Genomic DNA, 22,680 nt, shown 5'->3' on the forward strand with positions numbered 1-22,680 from the left:
AGACCACACTAGACAAGTTCAGAGGATATGGCACTTTTATTATAAGTCCATGAGGTATTTAAGAGGGATCACCAGCCACCAAAATGGTGATTTATATAAAACAAAAACGACCCATAATAATCCAGTCACAGCATGGGAGGTGTCCAGCCTTAAGATTTATTTGCCACTTCATGTAAAAGGTTCTTCTCTCGTTCTGACTCCAACTGTTTGGTTAACTCAATTTGTTCTTGCAAAAGACGTAAATTTTCTTCTTTCCGTTTCTGCCTCTCTAGATCATTGACAACACCCAAACGCAGCCGCTAAATGAGTAAAAAAACCATAAAATCCATTAAGAAATACTATTTAATATTGTCTAACAGCCATAGAGTAGTGATACATTGCTGTCAGGTTCTGGCTCTTGCTGTCAGAGTTGGAGATAGCTAGGATTCCAGCATCTTAAAGAGGATATCTCATTATCTCCAAAAAGTCCAGCTCTTTACATCAATAAATAAGCACTAGTCCACTGATTCTAGTTGGAATTTTTCTCCAGTCACCACCCTCCCTGAGCAATCAATGCTGTTACTTTTGGAACCTGATATGCTATATAGTCTCTGTATTGTCAGGTAGGCGGGGTCAGGCAAGGGGTGTGATTCTGACACTGTCTGTCACTGATTGAAGCTCTGAATCACCTCCCCCTGCCCGACACTGCTCTTCTGACATTACAGAGCTTAAATACCATATCAGGCACCATGACTAACTGCACTTGTTGCTCAGGAATAGAGGGGGTGAGAGCAGCGTCTATTAACAGATGGTAAGAACTTAAAATTGGTACAAGTGGTAGAAGGTCTTCTTTAACCCCTTAGATATCATTATCAGGGCAACTAAGTGGTTGGATAGAAGGGGAGTTCCTTTTCTCACCCCTCTATCCCCAGTGAAGAGATTGCAGGGTGCCACTAAGGTCCCAATTATGGCAAGACCTACTTTTTTTTTTTTTTTTACCCCAGCTCCTGGGGTAGGCTATTCCACAGGTTCAGTTCTTACAGTGAAGAACCCGTGTTGTCTCTGGAGATTAAACCTTTCTTTTCCAGACAAAGAGACCGAGTGCCCCCTTGTCTTTTGAGGAGATTTTACATGAAACAGCTTTTCTGCAATACTTATTGCATGGGACATTTATACATGCCGCAGGGTTTTCCCTTGCTGGGCCTGGAGGCTCCAGGTTCATTCAGACTTAAAGTCAAGCGATCTGAACCAGCATCCGTCCCCCTGGTTGCTCTGTCTCCTCCCTTGATACCTGAGCTGTGGGAAATGGAAGACTACACAGATAGCCACCATGTGGATACCTACATGTGAAAACTGGAGAGTAGGGATCAGGAATCAGTACAGAGCCCCCAAGGACCAATATGAAAAACCCTAAAGCAGGCAAGTGGAAGAAAAAAAAACAAAAAAAAACCTGGACACCCACTTTAGGCTAAGGCCCCAGGGAACATCCCACAGCAAAAAAGTCCTGCAGGACAAACTGTGGCAGCAATACATCACGGTTTCTTCCCCCAATGCTTTAAACAGAAAGTTTGCAGAGTTTTCATTTCAATTATACCTAGGTGGAAACCGCGGGCATGGCGGTTTTTATTGCAAAGTGGGCATAGGATTTGCTGGAATCCTACCCACTTTCTACATACTCCGATTTTTCCCACGGCGTTTCTATTCCACGGAGCCCCAGCCTTTTACAAAGATTTTCAAGCCCCAAATTGTTTTTTCACACTGATGACCTATCTATGGATTGGGTCATTACTATGTCCGACACTCTGACCAGCACAAATCATCTGTTGCAGCAGCTTCCGGAAGCCGCTAATGTTCAAGTAATAAGAGCAGCACAGCAGCCCCGTCCACTGCATAGTGGTGGTTCTGGGGAACTACAGCGCCATTCCTAGTACTTGGATAGAATCAGAGCAGAATACATTCACCATCCACAAGGGCTGGTAGAACTGCAGATCTATGCAAGGTCTGGGTGTCTTACCCTCAACTGATCACATATAGATGACCTTACTATGTGGATAGGTCACAGATATGAAAAAACTATTTGGGTGCAGAATACCCCTTTAATTATAGCCCCACTGTCCCTGTAGCGCTCAGCGTGGTCTGTACTTTAGAATTATGGCGGCCAGACTTATTAAAATGGTCTAAAAGCAAGTAACAACCAATCACAGCACAGCTTTCAGTTTGTATTTTGCTCCCAGAAAAATAAAAGCTGCGCAGTGATTGGTTGCTATGGGTAACTAAGAGTCTTACTTTGCGGAAAACACTAAATAAACGTCCTGTCTCAGTCATACTTTGAGCTATCAGGTTAGGTTATCACTGTTACTACCACGAGGGAGAGCGCAGACTGGTTACTATGTGCAAACGACGCTGATTGGTTCCGCATAACAACCAATTAGATCGGAGCTTTCATTTCCATCAGACTTGCTAATATAAGCAGGGATGCCATTGGCTGATGTCCTCCAGTTCTCTCTCACCAGCTTACGTTACCCTCCGCTATATGAGATTTGTACCCACAGCTGCCCATTGCGCCGCTCCGTTAATTGACCTGACGTCTCGGTACATTGTGCTTACACAGGTCCGCCCTTCTGCTTCACCTTCACTATACCATAAGCCTCCCAGACACAGTGACCGTTCACCCCAACACCAACCTCTCTATCCAGGTTCTGCTTCACGTGCACGCCAATCACAGTGCCGAGTGACAAGACCACCGAGATACCCAGGACCACCTTGGACCGGGTAGACATGCCTGCTGCTAGACCGGATGGGGCGGAGCTTAACTAGTGGAACGCACTAACCCAAAGGTGAAACGCAACGCTACGGGAAGTAAAGAGGGTAAAACTTCCTGAGCATTCCAAGTCAATTACTGGCAAGTCCAAAGCGAGTAGTGTATGTGGTTACTAATACATAGGGTTAAGTAATAGGTTAAAACCATTGCACAAAAGCAGATTATGTCATTGCAAAGATAACAGTAACCCAATGTAACGATGTGGTAACACTAACAACCCTTTAACATAAGTGAAAAAAAACCTATTCAGATAATTTTTGTTCTGTACATAGGGCTTTAGTATAAATTAAAGGGGATGTCCAGGAATTTCAGGGTTCTTTAAGGAAGTGCCTAGCAAATCACATCCATATATTACAGAAAAATGCTCACAGTGGAAATGCGTCATGAATTTTGGAAATCACAGCATGTCAATTATACCTGTGGAAATGCCGGCAGTGTCCCTGTAGGTATAGTAGAAGCAGAAAGTCTGCAGAGGTTTAAAACTGCAAGAAAAACTGCAATGTGTTTCCGCTACAGTTTTCCCACAATGCTTTTTCGCTGAAACCTGCTACATGGGGCCTTAGCCTAAGGGTGCATTCACACTACTGATACGCTGCCTGATTCTGAATGTTAAAACACATTCAGAATCAGCGCGTATAAAGCAGTTCCCATTAATTTCTATGGGAGCCGGCATACGAGCGCTCCCCATTGAAATGAATGGGCTGCTTTTTTCACTACGAGCACTCCCATTGAAGTGAATGGGAATGTAATGTCCCGGTACTGCTCGTCCCATTCCCTTTAATAGTCCTTGCAGACCGAGATGGTATGGACATTTGCATATAAGGTAAAGAGTTTCCCTCCCCCTTCCTTCTATATATTTACCAGTGTTCCTATTTCACCAGAGCCAGCACTCAGGGAGTCTATTAATGCGCCATCTTGTGGATGTTTTTGTGAACTTCAACTGCCTATACTTGCCATTGTAATTTGAGTTTCGAGTGTACAGGAATGTCCAGTATGATCAGGTGACCTTCAGGACCAATCCAGCTCCCATGACTGGCCTGGAGGAGGAGGAGTTACAGCCCCCTCGAGGGGGGTTGGGGACCTTTTGTCTGGGTCCTTTGTGTGAAGACATGTAGACACAGACAGGTGGAGCTGAAAATGGCAGCCAAGTCTCAGAGCACTCCAAACAGAGATGTCTTTTCCTCTGTCCTCAAGATCCTTCTCATAGAGCATTTTCCTCTGAAGCTCCAAGCCTACAAGCACTAAAGTTTACGGACCTGTTTTATCCATACATCTGGGACTTCTACATGTATCTCTCTATTCAAGTAAATCTTTGGGACAAATCTATACTTAAGAAGCCCATAGCTAGTCTGGCAGAATTTGAGGGTCTCCCGCTGTCAAAAATTGTATTTGCTCTTCTACATACGTGTACCCAGTTTGTTGAGGACTAACCCCCTGGATACAGGCCATCTTTACAAGTATATACAAGTTTAACTACCCAAGCAACTACTAATTAAACTATCCAAAGCATTCCTGCTCCAAACTCCATCATCTGCTTAATTGGACACTACCTACGAAGATCGCTGTATTGTATGTGAAGAATTACTCCATATGTACATTTGTATTACCTTGTCCTGCTAGTAAAAGAGCAACGGCTACCCCCGAGACCTGCTTGTCTGTTGTCATTGTCAGATATCACGTGGGGTGGGTAGTAGGGGACATCAAAAAGGAGATTTTGTGCACATTTGGGACCCAGGGACCCCCTGAACGCCGGCCACATCTGATATATTACCCGTGATACCAGCCCTGGCCCTCTGCTCATTCCGAGCCGTACACGCAAGCACTTCCCATTCGACCTGCCACGACCATCGCGGTCGCCTCTTTCCCCTCCTATGTCAGCTCAAATGAATGAGCCGACATAGGAGGGTGCTGCCGCTAGGCGGAAGCCGCGGTCCAGCACTCCGCGGCTTCCGCCTGAAGAAAGGACATGTCGCTTCTTTTCTCCACTAGCAGCAGCCCGCCGCTAGTGGAAAAAAAGAAGCCAGGCGGTCTGCATAGACCACCATTGTAAAGGGGCGGATTTTGAGGCGAAATCCGCTGTCAAAATCCGCCCCTTTGTTCACGTGTGAACGAGCTCTTATATGTGTGATGTATAGTTTTGAGTCATTGTGGGTGGGACTAGAAGCTGCTCTGTGTGTTTTGGGTGGCATTCTGTAAATTGTACTGGGAAGCTGGAAAAAAATACAGAATTGGTTGGAATTGGAGAAAAAAGTGCATTTGTGCGACTTTCTTATGGACTTCATTTTTACGGAGTTCACTCGGAAGCCAGAATGACAAGTCACCTGTATATATATATATATTATACATACAAACAAAAAGCGCAACATAGCAAACAATAAGACAGTAATTCAAACCCAGACAGCAATACATATTCCATGGATTCCAGATGGATTGGAAGTGTTACTAGTGTAAATAAGCGTGGCTGTGAGGAATTCTAGTCTGCGTATGTCTTTGAAGCAAGTCCCAAGGGCCGGGCCTGTAGGAAGATGCACACTTTTCCAATAAAGAGTTATAAATGTTTTAGCGGCAGTGCAGAGGTACAAGCACAGCATAGAGGTCTTTTTGCCAAGGTGTCGGAGAGGTAAATTAAGCAAATAAACAGAAGGGATCAAGCGGGACACCCTGGAGAAAGAGCTCATCAGTCAGTGTTTTAACTTCCCACTGCCCAAAAACGCCGAATCAAAGAGCAGATCCAGAAAATGTGAAATAACGTGCCTTCCTCGATGAGGCATCTCCAGCAGGTCCTGGGGATAGTAGGATTGAGAGTGTGTATAAGACTGGGGTATGGTACCAAAACATAAGTAACTTGTACTGAGCCTCTTGGAACATTATGTATGTTGAGAACTTGGCCACTCGGGACCGTAAGATCTGCCATTGCGCTGGCAGATCTACCCAGCATAACCTTTTTATATTTCTTTGTATGGAGATACATAGGGCGTCTTTTTTTTGTGGGGCCAGGAGTAATTTTTAGATATGCCATTTTTGGGGAATGTCCATTGCTTTGATCACTTTTTATTCAAATTTTTATCAGGTGCAAATTAGTGGGGGAAAAAACGGCGGTTCAGCACTTTTCACCGTACGGGAAACATATCTTTATAGATTTGTATACCGGGCATTTTTAGACACAGGAGTACCTAAGTGTATGTGTTTCCCAGTATTTAAGTACTTTTATATGTGGGAAAGGGGAGGTTGATTTTAATTTTTTATATATATATATATTTATTTTTTTTTTGCATTTATTAGACCCCCCTAGAGGTATTGAACCACAGGGGGTTTGTTCACTAATGCATTGCAAAATATTGACACTTCTATTGCAGGAACTGTAAGCAGCCTGCAATAGAGGGTAATGTCAGACAAGCCTGGGAACCTTCAATAGGCTCAAGGCTGTCATGCCAATGGGATGCTGGCACCAGATCTCACTCTGGGTTCAGCTTTGATATAATACAACAGAGATGCTGCACTCAGTTCCCGAGAATCTGACATATTTAAAGGTACTCTATGATTGGGAAAAGTCATTTTTAGATAAGCACATCCCTGCATAGTCTTTAGAAAGGCTATTCCACACCTACCTTTTGTATGTAAATTGCCTCAGTAGATTTTGAATAAGTCAGTTTTTATTCATATGCTAATGAGCTTCAAACATGCACCAGAAGTGTCTCTGTGCACTGTCTGTTCTAAGTGTATGTATAGCAGTGGCTGCTGTGCTGATGACTCATCTATGTTATACATACACATAGAGCAGACTGTGATCACAGACACATCCGATGCACGGTGGAAGCTCATTAACATATGAATAAAAATGGACTTATGCAAAATTTACTGAGGCAATTTACATACAAAAGGTAGGTGTGGAATAGCCTTTCTGAAGCCTATGCAAGGATGTGCTTATCTAAAAGTGACTTTTCCCAATAATAGAGCCCCTTTAAATACCTGACGTCTGCCATACTATTACAGCGGATGTCAGGAAGGTACTGACCCTCAAATTTATGAGGCATCCATGAAACGGGTTACCCACATGGCACATTGATGTGAATATTCACTAACAGGGACCTGTTACATAGAGAGGTAATGTCCAACCTAGACAAACCGTTTAGAATCAATAATATAATAAATATCCCAAGTTTAAAAAGATGATAAACATTATTTAGCTAAAAATAACCTTCAGAATTTCCTCCTCTTTTAGGTATAAATCTAGAATATTGATTTAGATTTCTCTGTCTTTTCGGATGTAATTTTATGTGTACAAGCTATTGCCCCCTGCTAAATATTGGGAAGCGGAGAAAGTAATATTGAATCTGACCATAAAGGTTTCATGAATATTCATATGTTTAGCAAACTTTACCATATTTGTCTGTAAAAACATGTTCTTTTTTTTTTTTTTTTACCACCTACAATGTAAGGTATTAAGATGGACACCAATTTTATGACAAGGTTTTGTAACATAAAGATATAAATACCCTGTACTACAGCTTACTATATAATAATGTTATACTGATACAGAAACCAAAAGACAAATGTCAAAATCATTGGATATCATTATTATATATTATGTAAGAGCAGAAATTCATCATGAGACTGTACATAATGGAAACGGCAGGAGTTCCATCCATAGATATAGCGCTGAATGGTGTAATACTTCAGATGATGGGATGTCAGTCCGGGGATGGTCTTATGGGGGGCTGTAGGTGATGGTACGAAAGTTGTAGATGTCAATCAATCATCCTCATCATCTCCATTCCAGGTCTTCAGAATTTCTATAACACAAAATGTCACTGTCACCTCCACCAGTCTTCTCAGCAGGTGGTTTGACCTATGAACTCCCCAGTCCTTGGCTGCAGGGGATCATTCATGGTGTCAACCTAGTTAGCAAGAATAAAAAGACCAGCTCAAGTTCAGGTGTCCGGAGCAGCAGGAAGCCATGATGGGCGTACAGACTGTTCAGGGCGTATATTTATACAGCAGTAGCAACATGTGGCCACCAATAATCGCAAAAAGCATGACTATAGTATAATTCTGTGATCACTGGCTGCAGAATGCGGCTGCCATTATGTGAGCATGCACTGTTAGGGTATGTTCACACTGAGTTTTTTGCAGGTGGATTTTGAGGCAGAATATGACTCAAAAATCCACCTCAAAATGCCTCACAACTTTTCCATTCATTTCATTAGTTTGTAGAGATTAGTAGATTTTTTTCCTCTGAATCTTCAGCTAGAGGAAAAAAGAAGCATCATGATCTACAGGCGGATACTGTGTGTGGGCCACTGTGGATCATATAAGACTGTGTGGGGGCCACTGTGGAGCATATAAGACTGTGTGGGGGCCACTGTGGATCATATAAGACTGTGTGGGGGCCACTGTGGAGCATATAAGACTGTGTGGGGCCCACAGTGGCACATATAATACTGTGTGTGGGCCACTGTGGATCATATAAGACTGTGTGGGGGCCACTGTGGATCATATAAGACTGTGTGAGGGCCACTGTGGATCATATAAGACTGTGTGAGGGCCACTGTGGATCATATAAGACTGTGTGGGGGCCACTGTGGATCATATAAGACTGTGTGGGATATGTGTCCAAATGGTCTTAAGCGATAGGAAGGCAGATCTTGCCCGGCCAGTGGCAGGTTATTTGGTCTAGTGCAGCAAAATCGTCCACTTGTATTACGTTTCGCGAGACCCAGTACAAATTACTTATGCACTGGTACCATACCCCTGCGTTGCTCCATTCTCTGAATCCTAACATACCCTTCCAGTGCTGGCGTTGTCAACTTGAAGTGGGCTCGCTTTACCACATCTTGTGGTACTGCTCCCTCATTCGCCCCTTTTGGTTGGAGGTTAAGTCTGTGTCCGATGTTCTCTTTATTCAGGGAGTTCCGCTTGACCCGCTACTTTACTTACTTAACCTCCCACCAAAGCATCTAGGTAAGAATACCTTGAAGCTGTTCCTATATACTTGTACAGCTGCTAAGACGCTTATCGCTCTTAATTGGAGACGTCGCTCCCCTCCCAAAGGTCAAGATCTTATTGCTCGATTGAAAGATGTACGCATATGGAGCATCTTACTGCCTCTTGAATAATGGGTTAGATGCCTTCCAGGCTCTATGGTCATCCTGGGATGCCTATTGCGCTCTCCGTGGCCTGTGACTACCCCTCCCCCTAATTTCTAGATTATTGTATTTGCTGTATGTCATTTCTTTTTGCATTACTATGGTTTGACTTTTTCTTCTATTCCTGTTTGTAAAAATTTTCAAAAATGTTCAATAAAAACTACAGTTTATAAAAAAAAAAGACTGTGTGGGGGCCACAGTGGCACATATAATACTATGTGGGGGCCACTGTGTATCATATAATATTGTGTGTGAGCCAATGTCGGCATATAATACTGTGTGGGAACCGCTGTGGATCATATATTACAGTGTGGGGGCCACTGTAGAGCATATAATATTGTGTGGGGGCCACTATTAACAGTATCAGGCACTGTTCACACGGTGGAATCTGGCACTGATTTTGTAGCGGATTTCGCCCCTAAATCAGAGGCAGATGATTTCCCTCATTCTGCCTCCTATTAAAACTAATTGGAGTAGCAAGCTGAAAAAAAAAGTGTCCTGCTGGATCTTGCCACAGATTCTGCAGCTGATTCAGAGGCCGCGGCTTGAGACTCCGCACTGGATAGACTAATTCATTTGGGCTTGTCAGTGGTGAAAATCCGCAACAGAATGCTGATGAGTCTGTACCATGAGCCGGGGAAAGCAAATAAAGAAGAATCCAAAGCAGATGCCCACCTCAAATTACTCTTTACTTTCCGATACTTTTTTTTTTTTTTTTACCTTTAAGCTGTTGATCATATGGCTAAAATATTTTTTATAGGTTGGGAATTTTTATGGGTTTTTTTTTTTTTTTTATCTTTATTTGTAACCTAAAGAAAGGGGATTTGCATTTTATACAGATATTTATATTTTTAAGTCTATATATTTAAAACCTTTTTATTTATTTGCTATTTTTTGTTTACTTTTTTGTTTAGACCTCCCTTTTGCCTTTACCGGATCTTCAAAAAAAAAAGACTTTTTTTCTCAGAACGCAGTGAAGACTCTTTTTTTGTTGTTTGTTCCTCTCTTGCGTTATCACAAGCAGTTTTTGTTTTTTTTTTTACTGAATTTGAGGATTTTTACCTTCTCATGTCTGACCAAGGCTATCAGCCATTTATGAGGGAGTCAAAGCCAGAATTTGAGAGAGGCCATGGAAAAATAGAAGAGTAAGAGTCGGTGGTTTGGCTTACTGATTCTACAACCTTGCAGTTTAGCAGCCACAATGGTCCACCCAAGCACTACAGACCTGTGAGACAAGACAGGTAGGATAAATAGACATTTTTTAGGCAACTTGGAATTGTTTAGCATGTCTAGAATCTCCATGCTTAAAGAGGACCTTTCACCGATTTGGGCACAGGCAGTTCTATATACTGCTAAAAAGCTGATAGTGCGCTGAATTCAGCGCACTATCGGCTTTCCCGATCTGTGCCCTGGGTAAAGCGCTATCGGTCCCGGTACCGTAGCGCTTTACAGTCAGAAGGGCGTTTCTGACACTTAGCCAGGGACGCCCTTCTGCCCAGCAGTGCCTATCGCGCTGTACTGTGGAGCGGGGAGCAACACCCCCTCCCCTCCTGATAATACTCGTCTATGGATGAGCTGTGTGAGCAAAGGGAGGGGGCGTTCCTCCCCGCTGCACAGTACAGTGCGATAGGCGCTGCTGGGCAGAAGGGCGTCCCTGGCTAAGTGTCAGAAACGCCCTTCTGACTGTAAAGCGCTACGGTACCGGGACCGATAGCGCTTTACCCAGGGCACAGATCGGGAAAGCCTTCTGAATTCAGCGCACTGTCAGCTTTCCAGCAGTATATAGAACTGCCTGTGCCCAATCTGATGAAAGGTCCTCTTTAAGGTAACCTCCACATGTGTTTGACCTATGGTGGTTTAATCTAAGATGGAAAGATAGTGTCGTTCAGCCTATGTATTGTAGTCATTGTAGTCCACACCCACATTCTAATAGATAAATAAAGTCTGACTCACAGTTCAGACTTTGGCCAATTTAAAACCTTTCTTTAGTGTTATTACTTAAAAAAATGTGTTGTATTGTTGTTTTTGGAGAGGTAACATTTGCATCTCTTTCTATTACATTTAAAAATCCCTTTGTTTTTGAGAATTAGAAGTAAACAGTGGTTTTGCTGCTGGTTGTACTTTGCGGAATCTACTGGGAGCTATTATATTTTTGATAGTTCTACCTCTCCTAAAAGTAAGGGCTGGATTGATGGGTATATATTTTTCCTATGATTGGCTTGTTTTTCAAGATGTGCCAGTGTTTATTGAGAATATTGTGAATCTTTGTCGATGATTGTATGTAGTCGAGTAATTAAAAGACCATTTATCATCTGTTTCAACTGTTCTTTTTAGTTCTAAACATTCACCCTGGCTTAGATTTTCTACTCTAGCTTGTGCTGCTAAAACAACAGGTTTTGGATATTCCTTTTTAAGGAATCTTTTAACCATAATTTTGCTTTGTTCATGGTAACCAACTGTTTGGGAGAAATTTCTTCTTAAAGGGATTCAATCATTAAAACTGATTTTTTTTTCTCCCTAACATGTAGGAATAGCCTTAAGAAAGGCTATTCTTCTCCTACCTTTAGATGTCTAATCTGTGCTGCCGATCCATAGATATCCTGGTTATCATCGGTATGCAAATGAGTTTTCTCAGGGGTGGTCCCCAACACTCAAACAGCACTGGGGGCGTCCCCAGTGCTGCGAGAAAACTCTCCAGCGACAGCCTCTTCTTGCTCTGGAACGCCTCTCTCCGCTATATGTACTTCTGATGGCTTCTTCTGGCTTTAAATGGTATGCATGTGCATGCCTGTGACCATTTTCTTGTGGCCGCTTACATGAGCGTACTGTTAACTGCAGCCCGATGGCAGAGCCGACTGCACATTCGAGCTATCTAAAGCCAGAAGAAGCCATCGGAAGAAGACCTCGCAGAGAGGGTTTGCCAGAGGAAGAAGAGGCCATCGCTAGAGAGTTTTCTCGCAGCATTGGGGATATTTCTGAGCAGTGCTGTTTGAGTGTTGGGGACCGCCCCAGTGCTGCAAGAAAACTCATTTGCATACCGATGAAAACTGGGATATCTACAGAATGGTGGCGTGGAGAAGACAATTAAAGGTAGGAGAAGAATAGCCTTTCTTAAGGCTATTCCTACGTGTTAGGGAGAAAAAAAAAATCAGTTTTAATGATTGAATCCCTTTAAACGCTTGAATTGGCTAAAGGGATTGTTTGTTTTCCGTTTTTTATAATGGCTGCTGTTAGCGTTTACTAGGCTATCGCCATCCACTTTTGTTGTTTGTTTTTTTTAAACAAAAAAATAATAATTTTTGTGTGGATTTCTGTGTTCTCCCAACTGAATATAAGATCAAGATATTCAATTTGAGTGGTAGAGCAAGTGCTAGTAAAACTTAGGCCTTGATAATTGGTATTAAGATAGTTGATGAACTTTTCCAACTCAACAGGAGATCTTCTACAGATAAGGAGCAAATCGGCAATGTATCTAGTGTAGAACACAATGTTCCCGCACCAAGTATGTGTATTGTAAATATTCTAGGTTACCCATGTACAAATTCTCAAAACTTGGCACGAATTTTGTCCCCATCACAGTATCCCTCCGTTGTTTGTACAGGACCCCTTCAAATGTAAAGATACTATGTTGTAAGATGAAGTTTATGCTATTCAAAAGAAATAGTTTCTAGACAGATGGTAATGATATATCAGTATTTGGATACTGTTTTTATACCTTTATCATGTGGTATCTTGGAATACAAGGAACTGATGTCTAAGGTAACCCAAATGTAGTCAGTAGACCATGGAATGCTTTTTAAATTGGATATTAACATGGATGAATCTTTGAGAAAGTTTAATGACAAATCGTTGAAGCTGATATCTATGTATTCGGAATGATTGCTGGTGAGTGAATTAATGCCGGATATGATATGACTGACAGGACACATAGGAGGAATAGTGATGCTCTTATGTACTATTGGAAGATGGTAATAAATTGCTGTTCTGGGAGATATTACAATTAAAAATTCTATTTCTTTTTTTATACTAAGAATACCATTGTTTACCGTTGTATTACTTAGGGTATTATATTCTAAACTAAAGTCTAAGGAAGGATCTGATTCCAATATTTTATAGTACTTGGTGTCGGAAACAATTCGATTAGCTTCTACTAGATAATCTACTCTGTCCTGTAAAACTACATCCCCCCACCCCCACCTTGTCTCCATTTCAAATGGCAATATCTGTATTGTGGGATAGATTTGAAAGAGCTTTATTGAATTTCTTTTTTTATTATTTGGTGTGTGGCTACATGGTTTGTTGTTATTTCTAAAGGACTCTGCTATTCATGAATTGAACGAGTTAACCTGATTTTCCATATGATGAATGGGATAGAAAGAAGACTTTAATTTAAAGGGGTTGTCCCATCACAAGGATCCTATCTATACTGCTTGTTAATGTGGATGTAAGACTTTTCCTAAATACATTGCTTCAGCAAAACTGCTTTGTTTGTCCACTATCTTACTTTATTCAATTCTTTGTGGCCACAGCCCTGACTTAGCTGCTCCTGAGTCAAGTGATGTATCTGCTGCTCTCAGGGGGAGGGAGGAGGGGCTAAGTGCACGGGAGCGAGCCTGTGTATCTAGCTATTCCTGTGTCTACACCACGTGACCTAGCTTCCTGCTCTCAGGGGAGAGGAGCTGCTTTCATTTCTTCTGTTCTCCCAGTTATCAGGCTAGCTAATTCAATTGTGTTCATTATGGCAGAGACAGGCAGTCTCTGTATGTAACGCAGAATGGAGCTGCTGCTGCTGCCTGTACTTCATAGTCCAATATGGGCGGGCGGAGCTACACGTGAATTTGGGGGTGGAGCTAAACGACAGGTTGCATGTGAAACCCCGCCCACAAAATGATGCAAGAAACCAGGAAGAAAGAAGATTTTACAGCAGTGAAGACTGGTGAGTATGTGACGTGGGAATACCCCTTTAAGATCTGGCTTTCCAGGTGGTAGTGATTTAGGATAACAATTTTGAAATTTCACAACTTGTGTTTCTGGAAAAATCGTTCCCTTGGTATTTCCAAGTTGATTCTTGTTACGGGTAAAATTATTTAGATGTAAAAATAGACAAAATGTATCTATTTTATCTCACGAACAAAATGATAACCCTTTCGCTAAAGGGGGGGGGGGATAGTAGTGTCCGGTGTATTGGACAATGTATGAAGATCAGGCAAAGTGAAAGCAGAAGTATTATATACCGTGAGTAATGAGTCATCTAATGTAGTGGAAGAACTATGTATACTAAGTTCAAGTAAAGAGGTGTGGTTGCCCTTTGTACCAAAGGATGTAGGTGGTAGAGAGAGGGGTGAGACAATATGAATATTGAGATTTTCTAGAGAGTTGATAATATTAGCAACCACAGGGTTGGAACAGGTATTATCGAGGTATATATTTTGTACAGAGTTGGAAGGTTTTAATGATTATATATGTATATTGATTAGGCCTCAGCAATGACATGGGCACACCGAGCGTCATGTCGTTCTGTGTGCCCATACATGACCGCATTTTTCTGTTCCCTCCACATGGTATATGACCCCTTTTTTTTTGTTTACCACAAAGTATATTACCCCCTTTTTCTGGTCAATCACATGAGATATGACCCCCTTTTTCTGCCCCCCCTCCCCCCCCCCCCCACACACACACAAATGGTATATGACCATAATGGTTTCATGACTATTCACATATTTAATAGACTGTATCATATTTGTCTGTACAAGCCTGTTCTTTTTTTACCACCTGTCAGGGTCTGGGGTTGCTAGGTGGGGTGGCATAGACACACAAGTCCAGTTTCTTTAGTCCAAAACAATAGTAGAGTTTTATTTTCACTCAAAAAGGTAGTGCAGCAACAAAAGGAATAATACAAAAATAAATACCTGCCCGGCTAGGCTCTAACTGAACATAGAATAGGTTACGTCACCTAGAATAATAGAAATCAAAAACCAGTTGAATCACTCAGAACACAGCTCCAAAAATATGACCTCTCTGTTTGGCACTCCAGCCAAACTCTGCCAAATTTTTGCTGCTGGATCTGACTTCTTAAGCCTCCTTGATGAGGAGACTCTCTGCAGCTGAGTTGCTGCCGGAACATCCCCAAATTGTGGACTGGAGGGGGGTGGAATGACAGGTCCCACTACCAACCTACCTGCCATTCCTAAAAATCCAGCCCAGTACTGAGCATTTACCAAAATGCTCAGCAGACGAAAGTTGTCTGCTGAGAACAAACATTCCTGGAGTTTTCTCATCTCACCCACCTTAGTAGTCTGGGTGAGATGTACACCCCCTCCATTACCTGACTAGCCATCAGCTTATACACCTAAAAGGTAAAGTAAGATGGCTACCAGTTTTGTGTCAAGGTTTTGTAACATATCCTGATATCTGTGTATTAGGAGGTGAGGGAGGTCAGTGTACTGATATCTGTGTATTAGGAGGAGGGGGAGGTCAGTGTCAGTAGATGGATCAATACTCTACACATTGTTTGTATTCAGACTTGCCTGCAATTGCTCTTACTAATGACTGTCTAATAGTAGTCAGGGGGCGCTCTGTGTGTTGTATTGTATTGTACTGAAGGGGAGGTGGGGATGTGAGATACAGAATGGAGAGTGTGTGTCTGTGTGTGAGTATGTATGTATGTGTATGTTTTATAAGATAAAGTACAGGTGATGTACTTGAAGGATGTCACAAGGTAAATGGAACCAACAATTGTGTCCCTATAATAAACCTCCCCGGTCACTTCCCTGCCATAAAATGCAACAACAGATAAAGGAGTAAATGTCACAATTTGTCTGTACTGTGATCTGTATTAGTTTATCTCCTTGCCAAGGTTTATTGTTGAGTCACCATTTTCATTATGTAAGTTGCTCTACTTTGATTTGGCTCCTTATTATTTTCATCTTTGTCTTAGGAGCTATCAGGTGTGAGCTATGTAGTCTATATGAATGATATCGCCGGTCTTTTGTTGTTTTTTCTTCTTTTGTACCATTTTTATTATTTTTTCTATGTACATCTGGTGAGTTCTCTTTTATATCTATGTGGTTTTAGTCTCGTCGTCTGTATGTATCTTTTAATGTATGTTGCAATAAATTTGTACCACTTTTTACGGTATATACTTTTCTGGGCTCTGTTTTTGTGATACATTGTTTTAGCACACAAGTAAATTTGTGTATTTGTAGCCCACTTTTGTGTATATAGTGTATGATATATACAATGTTAAAAATAAAGAGTGAACCAGAATGGAAGCGAGAAAATAAATGTATTAAGTAACAGCTAAAATCCCTCCATGTGCATAAAACATAAAAACACAAACCCCTTTCATCTGATGTTTTGTCGTCTGTGGAACACGGGTCCGTGTGTGGGATGTATTTCCCAGACTGAACTAGGCTATGGGCATAGGAGTCAGGGCTGGCGTCAGCTGACTGTTATACTTTACTTCCCTTTTTGACCATGCAGGCAGTTTTAACTGAAAGATGCACATATGCCATTACAACTGTCTGCATGGGCTGCTGTGACTTCCCGGGCCGGGCCGGACCTCTTCAGTGTTTGCTGCTGCTCTTCCCCTTCCCTCAGTATCTGGCCCTCCTATGAAGAAACTGTGATCAGAAGCCTATGGCAGTGATATGACTGAGTACCTGCTACAGGCTGCAAAATGGTGTAAAGTGGTATTGTAGTGGTATGGAGACCTGAATAAGTGACTGTAGTCCTACTGTAGTTCTACATTAGCTATTGGTCGTAAGAATCTTATGTCATAGATCTATGGACCATATTTTTGTTATTGGGTTGCCTGGGTTTACATTGTGATCTCAGGGTCCCCAACGTACCACACCTATTTTTTATAATTCATACACTACATTTCAGCGGATGTCCGCATATTCATGTTAGGGTGCATTCACACTGAGTAAACGCTAGCTTATTCTGTAGAGTAAAATTCCACTTGTAAATTTTGCTATCCCATTGACTTCAATGACATTTTACAGGCGTATTTTTACAGGCGTATTTTTTACAGGCGTATTTTTTACAGGCGTATTTTTACACTTGTAAAAAAATATCATTGAAGTCAATGGGATAGCAAAATTTACAAGTGTAATTTTACTCTACAAAATAAGCTAGCGTTTACTCAGTGTGAATGCACCCTTATATATATTACTAGCTGGTACCCGCGACTTCGTCTGCGGTGATTGTAGAAGTGGGTATATACAGGCACGGGTAAGGTTTTCGTACTGTGTATAAGGTATGGGATATGAAATGTAACTTTGTATCTTGTTTTTGCTGTAATTCTGAGAGCACATAAGACTTTTGTGTTGAATGTAATTTGTATTTCAGCCGCTATACGGTGTTGGTATAAACTGTACATAGTGACTTTGGGACAGAGGTATTTCAGGTTAATATACTTCGATATACGACATTGTAGGATTTGTTATTTTGCGCCAGTACATGTAAGTTTTGGGCACAGGATACTCTTGAGCAAGCAACATAAAGTCTGGCCCTGTGCATGACAGTTTAGTAACTCCATGTGCCTCTTATTAATAGCAATTAACCCCATAATGTCCCTCACATTAACCCCTGTGTAAGAGTTACTGATAGAGATGAGCGAGTACTGTTCGGATCAGCCGATCCGAACAGCACGCTCGCATAGAAATGAATGGACGTAGCCGGCACGCGGGGGGTTAAGCACGCCGGCTACGTCCAAGCGGAAGTACCAGGTGCATCCATTCATTTCTATGGAGCGTGCTGTTCAGATCGGCTGATCCCAACAGTACTCGCTCATCTCTAGTTACTGATATGTGAGAGACTTGGAGGTAATAATTAATTACTTAAGGTAATAATTACCGAGGTCTTTTATTAGTACCTCCATATGTCTCACATATTAGTAACCTTTATATGGGGCACACAGGGGTTAATATGAGGGACATGATGGGGTTTATTCCTATTAATGTGAGGCACATGGAGTTACTAACACTAAACTAATAACCCCAAATGCCTGACATTAATGAGAATAGGAACTAAAGAAAGGGAGCTGTGTGTTTCTTACTTTCAGTTTGCTAGCAGCTTCGGCAGAAGCTATCACTATAGCAGGCAGAGACTTGTGCGATTAAGCTCCACCCCCTGGGTTTCCTGCACACCTCGCAAAGGGGAGTGTCCTTATGCTTGAGCTCTAGCAGAGCACTGAAGAGACTCGGACTTCATTTAACTCTTGCAGGTCCTGTGCTGCTGGCGTGCCAGTGAAATATGGCAGGAGTGCCATTCTTGGCATGTGTGCCAGGGGTTGCAGACCTCTGCTGTAGTGGGTAATATGAATTTTGTGGCTTGCTATGGTCCAAAGTGTGTGAAATTGCAGAGATAGTGATGTGAGTTTGGGTTTTGTGGGGGTCCTGGGAAAAACGTATGTGTGCTATTGTGACGAAAAGTAGCCTATTGCGCAATCGACTATGACTATGTGACTATGTTTGTGGAAAATTTCAGCCAAATCGGTGGAGCGGTTTTTGCGTGATTGACCGCCAAACATCCGAACATCCAAAGTCACAAACCCACAAACTCACAAACATTTCACATTTATAATATTAATAGGATTTGCATTACCGAATAAAAGTTATATTTTACTTGTATGGAACTTCTTTTCAGTGATTCAGTATCTACTTACAGTTCCTCCCACCCTCAGTGATAATAACCCCACGTGTAGTATACTTGTCCGCAGTATCTGCAAGTGTAACATAATGGTCCCCCACCCTGCTCCCACCCCCAGTAATGTCTATATTACATACTGCACTGTATGCAGTTCCACCTGCCTAGGACAGACGCCAATTGACGCCACAATGAGCGCTTCCATCAGTACTATTGAAGGTGCCCATTGCAGGTACTGGTGCCCTGGGAGCAAGTGGTGAGCAGCACACATCAGTCACCGCTATTCTCCATGCTTCATCTCTGCTATGGGGCCTGAGAAAGAGGGGAAGAGAGCGGTGAGTACTATATGCAGCTCATCACTTACTCCCGGGCCGCCTGTAACTTCAATGAGCGACTGCATCAGTACTGAGGTAAGCGCTCATCGTGCTTCTAAAGTAAGGATGACATTCATGGCCATGCACAGCCATCCATCCTAGGCATGGGGAATCTGTATGCCGTGCAGCTTGTAATATAGACCAACGTTTTTCAGATGGGAGCCTTAGAGCATACCCCCTGTAGTAAACATACTGTCTGTTGAGAATCACTGGTTTACATTTCAGAAATGCCATATACTACTGTGTAATGGTATAAAAAATTGCTGCATCAGTTTAGGGTTTACCTAAGGGGAGTATGTCATCAAATACAACATTTCAACCCAGCCCCCAGATATATAGGTTAGAGTCACCTGAATGATATGGTGTTTTCCTCTTGTTAACCAGTACACTTACCTCTTGCTCCAAAGAGCTCATTTACATATGGCCATGAACAGAGAGAGCAAGATAGTGGCACCGATTTACCCTAACGTATGCATTTACAGAGATGAATTGATATGGGGGTTCTGGTGACAGACTCAGACTGTGAACATGAAGACGTTACCCCCAGTGGTTATGTGTGTTCATGTACAAAAGCCACAGTGTCTATAGATTCTATAGATAGAGTAGTGTGTCCTCTATTGCGCAAGCACTGAAAACTTTCGGTGCAGATGCAGAGACATATGCATAGTCAAATGTCTGACAAATGTCCATAGTTTCCCTGCATCTGTGCCTTCTTTTGAATGTTTTCTTCTTGGTAATCTGTGCAAGCTTTGGTACCCATGGTTTCCAGAAACTGCAATACAGGTGTGAACAGAACCTAATTAACTGCAGTCCTCTCTATCTTCAACTAAAGGCTGTATTAGGCTCCGTTCCCACGGAGTAACTCGCCGCTCAATGGGTGCCGTCATACGCGCGTATCACATTGAAAGTAATAGGTAAAAAAGCCTCCCATTCATTTCAATGGGTAGCGCATGTAAGCCGGCACCCATTGAAGTCAATGGGATCTGTTTTGAAGCGCCTCACTCTGACAAGTGTTACGTGTCAGAATGAGCGGTGTGTTACTCCATGGGAACGGAGCCTTAGGCAGTCTGATCTGTCAATGAGAAATGCGTTGATTTCTTTCATTTGCATTGCTATTAATACACAGGCCGATGCAAACTGAATGGAAAAGGAATGTTCTCTGATTCAATCGCATCTCCCCCGTTTGGCTGCATGTATTATCAGCAAATTTTAACCTGCTTAAAAGATGCGCTCGGCTGACCATTGAGCGCTCACTTGTTGATCAGCAGATCGGATGCACTTTTCAACAAGGCTTTAAGCAACAAGTGATCCTAGAAGTGCTTATTCCTGATAATTGCTCTGAATATTGGACCAATGAGAAAGTGAGTAGACAAAAAAATGAATTTTTAGGAAAAACACATTTTTCTGTGTTCTTCCTGGGATCTTTGCAATATTTTCCCTGGGGGCAGAAAATGCATTGGTCAGATGTTACCTATAAATGAAATGAAAATTATTCAATGCACTATAAAAAAGTGTATTTTTGTTCTGTTTTTAGCATTTTATTGTTTATGACATTTTTTTTTTTTTCAAAACACAGCATGGTTGTGATATGTCTTGTTCAAATATGTTATTCCATAAACTTATCTATGAAAAAAAAAAACACCTAAATATTCCAGAGCAAAAAATGTGTGAAAAAAGCCACAAATGAACACATTATGTTAAATGTATGGCTTTTTAGCCAGGTGTGAATGAAGCCCAACACTTCCATTTGTTAGGGTTAATATTTTGTAGACAGATTAATTAAAAATTTAACTCTCTGAGCAACACGGTTCCCATTACCTCTTTGCCACAAGAACCACAAGGATGGAGTTACATAGTGTTTTTTGCAGCTTTACGAGTCAAAAAGTGGATTCAAAGGGAATGGTAGATGTAAAGGAGGCGTTATACTTCTATCTACCGCTGGATCCTCATCTGAGCATGGGTTTAAAAAAAACTGCGTAAAAAACTAGTTATATTTTTCCAAGAATAGGGCCCCTTCACACGGCGTAAGCGCTTGGCTCATTCCGAGCCGTACATGCGAGCGCTTCTAAACACTTCCCATTCACTTCAATGGGAGCGCTCGTAAAGCCACGCTCAGCCCCATTGAAGTGAATGGGAAGTGTTTAGAAGCGCTCGCGTGTACAGCTCGGAATGAGACGAGCGCTTACGCCATGTGAAGGGGCCCAAAGGGTAGTTTCACATACAACATTTGAGGGGTTGTCCAAGACCCAAAACTAATAACCTTGGGTTTGGTGATTAAAGGGGTTTTCAACAAAATAAAGTGAGAAGGACCTTTTTCACACTCCACATTCAACCTGACCGCAGCCAGGCTAAAGGTGGGTGGGAATGGTGGTGGTTGGAGATCCCATTCACTTAAATGGAAGCACCAGAGATAGTTGAGTGCTCTACCTCAGCTATCTCTGGTGTTCCAATTGCAGTAAATGTGAACCCAACCACCAGTAGTCCTGCCCACATTTCGCTGGTCAAATTGAAGATAGGGCGTGAGAAAGGTCCTTCTTTACTTCGTGGGACAACCCCTTCAATTTGAGATCACAGCTCAGAATAAGGGCCAGTTCACACAGGGATTCCGCGTGTCCACATTCCGTGCATGCAGTGCACGGCATCCCGTTGCGGCTTTCCACTCTGGATTAGGCCCAATGAATGCGCCTATTCCGGAGGGTGCTGTCGCGAGGTGGACGCCGCGGCTGAATCAGCCGCGAAATCCGCCTGAAGAAAGGGCAACTCGCTTCTTTTTTCCTTTAGAGAGAACAAACCGCTAGCGGAAAAAAGATCGCTAGTGGTCTACATAGACCTCTATTGTGAGGGGGCAGCTTTTGAGGTGGATTCCGTGCCAAAATCTGCCCCGTGTGAACTAGCCCTAAGGGTTGTCCAGTCAATAACAAGATTCAGAATGCTGTTAAAAATGACATACTACTCACATCACTGATCCCCTGACGTTCCCATTAGCATGCTTCCTGGATCCCTGGCTGGTCTATACTTCCTGGCCCCTCTTGGTACATAGGAAATGCCACTCACTAGCCACAGTGTTGAAACTTCAATAAAAATCTGCCACGTGTGATTTCACCTTTATGGTGGCTGACCATACTGGATATTGATAGCCTATCCATAGGATAGGTAATCAATTTCAGATCAGTGAGGATCCAAAATCCTGCACCACCACAATGAGCAGCTCAGAAACGGCAGCAGATACCCCATACACTGCATAGTGGCTGGGCCGCGCTACTGCAGCCAGTTCACATTGTGATTCAATAGCATCACAGCCACTATGCAGTGAAAGGAGCCATTGGCTTCTGGATCTGTACATTGTGCTCCAAATTTGAGCTAATTTTGATCCACATTCCTGCGTCTAGTCCGTCAATATCAAGTCTTAGACAACACCTTCAGTTCTGCACCATAACCAAATGTGTCTATAAGCTTCAAGGAAATAGTCCAAATACATAAGTAACATTTCTGCATATGAATGGGCAAAGAAAGAGATCAGATTAAAGTTTTTATTTAGTGACTATTGAGATTCAGATCCATTAGAGATAGTAGGAACATTTTTTGTTGAATCTATTTCCTGAAATATCTGTTAACTGAACTATGACACATATTCACGACCTATAGTTAAGGATACAGCAGGTATAAACACCTTCTTAGGGTGTGGCCCCCATAATTCATGTTTGGTATG

General features: G+C 42.2%; 1 protein-coding gene across 1 annotated transcript; it reads right to left on the reverse strand.

Moving 5' to 3' along the window:
• Window positions 1-17: 17 nt before the first annotated feature.
• PET117 (PET117 cytochrome c oxidase chaperone) lies at window positions 18-2,783 on the reverse strand. Its single transcript, XM_075267515.1, has 2 exons — window positions 2,664-2,783; window positions 18-299 (listed from the first exon to the last, which is right to left on the reverse strand). The coding sequence occupies exons 1-2, from the start codon at window positions 2,757-2,759 to the stop codon at window positions 150-152; spliced, it is 246 nt and encodes an 81-aa protein (XP_075123616.1). The 5' UTR covers window positions 2,760-2,783; the 3' UTR covers window positions 18-149.
• Between the last annotated feature and the right edge of the window lie 19,897 nt (window positions 2,784-22,680).

Source organism: Leptodactylus fuscus, chromosome 3, assembly GCF_031893055.1.
Source record: "Leptodactylus fuscus isolate aLepFus1 chromosome 3, aLepFus1.hap2, whole genome shotgun sequence".
Classification (NCBI taxonomy): Eukaryota; Metazoa; Chordata; class Amphibia; order Anura; family Leptodactylidae; genus Leptodactylus; species Leptodactylus fuscus.

What these genes read in the sequence shown, in the direction of transcription:
- PET117 (XM_075267515.1), bottom strand. Translation starts at nt 2,759, where the DNA reads ATGTCTACCCGGTCCAAGGTGGTCCTGGGTATCTCGGTGGTCTTGTCA. An exon ending in AGCAGAACCTGGATAGAGAG is followed by an intron (nt 300 to 2,663) that starts GTTGGTGTTGGG and finishes TTACTCATTTAG; the next exon opens with CGGCTGCGTTTGGGTGTTGT.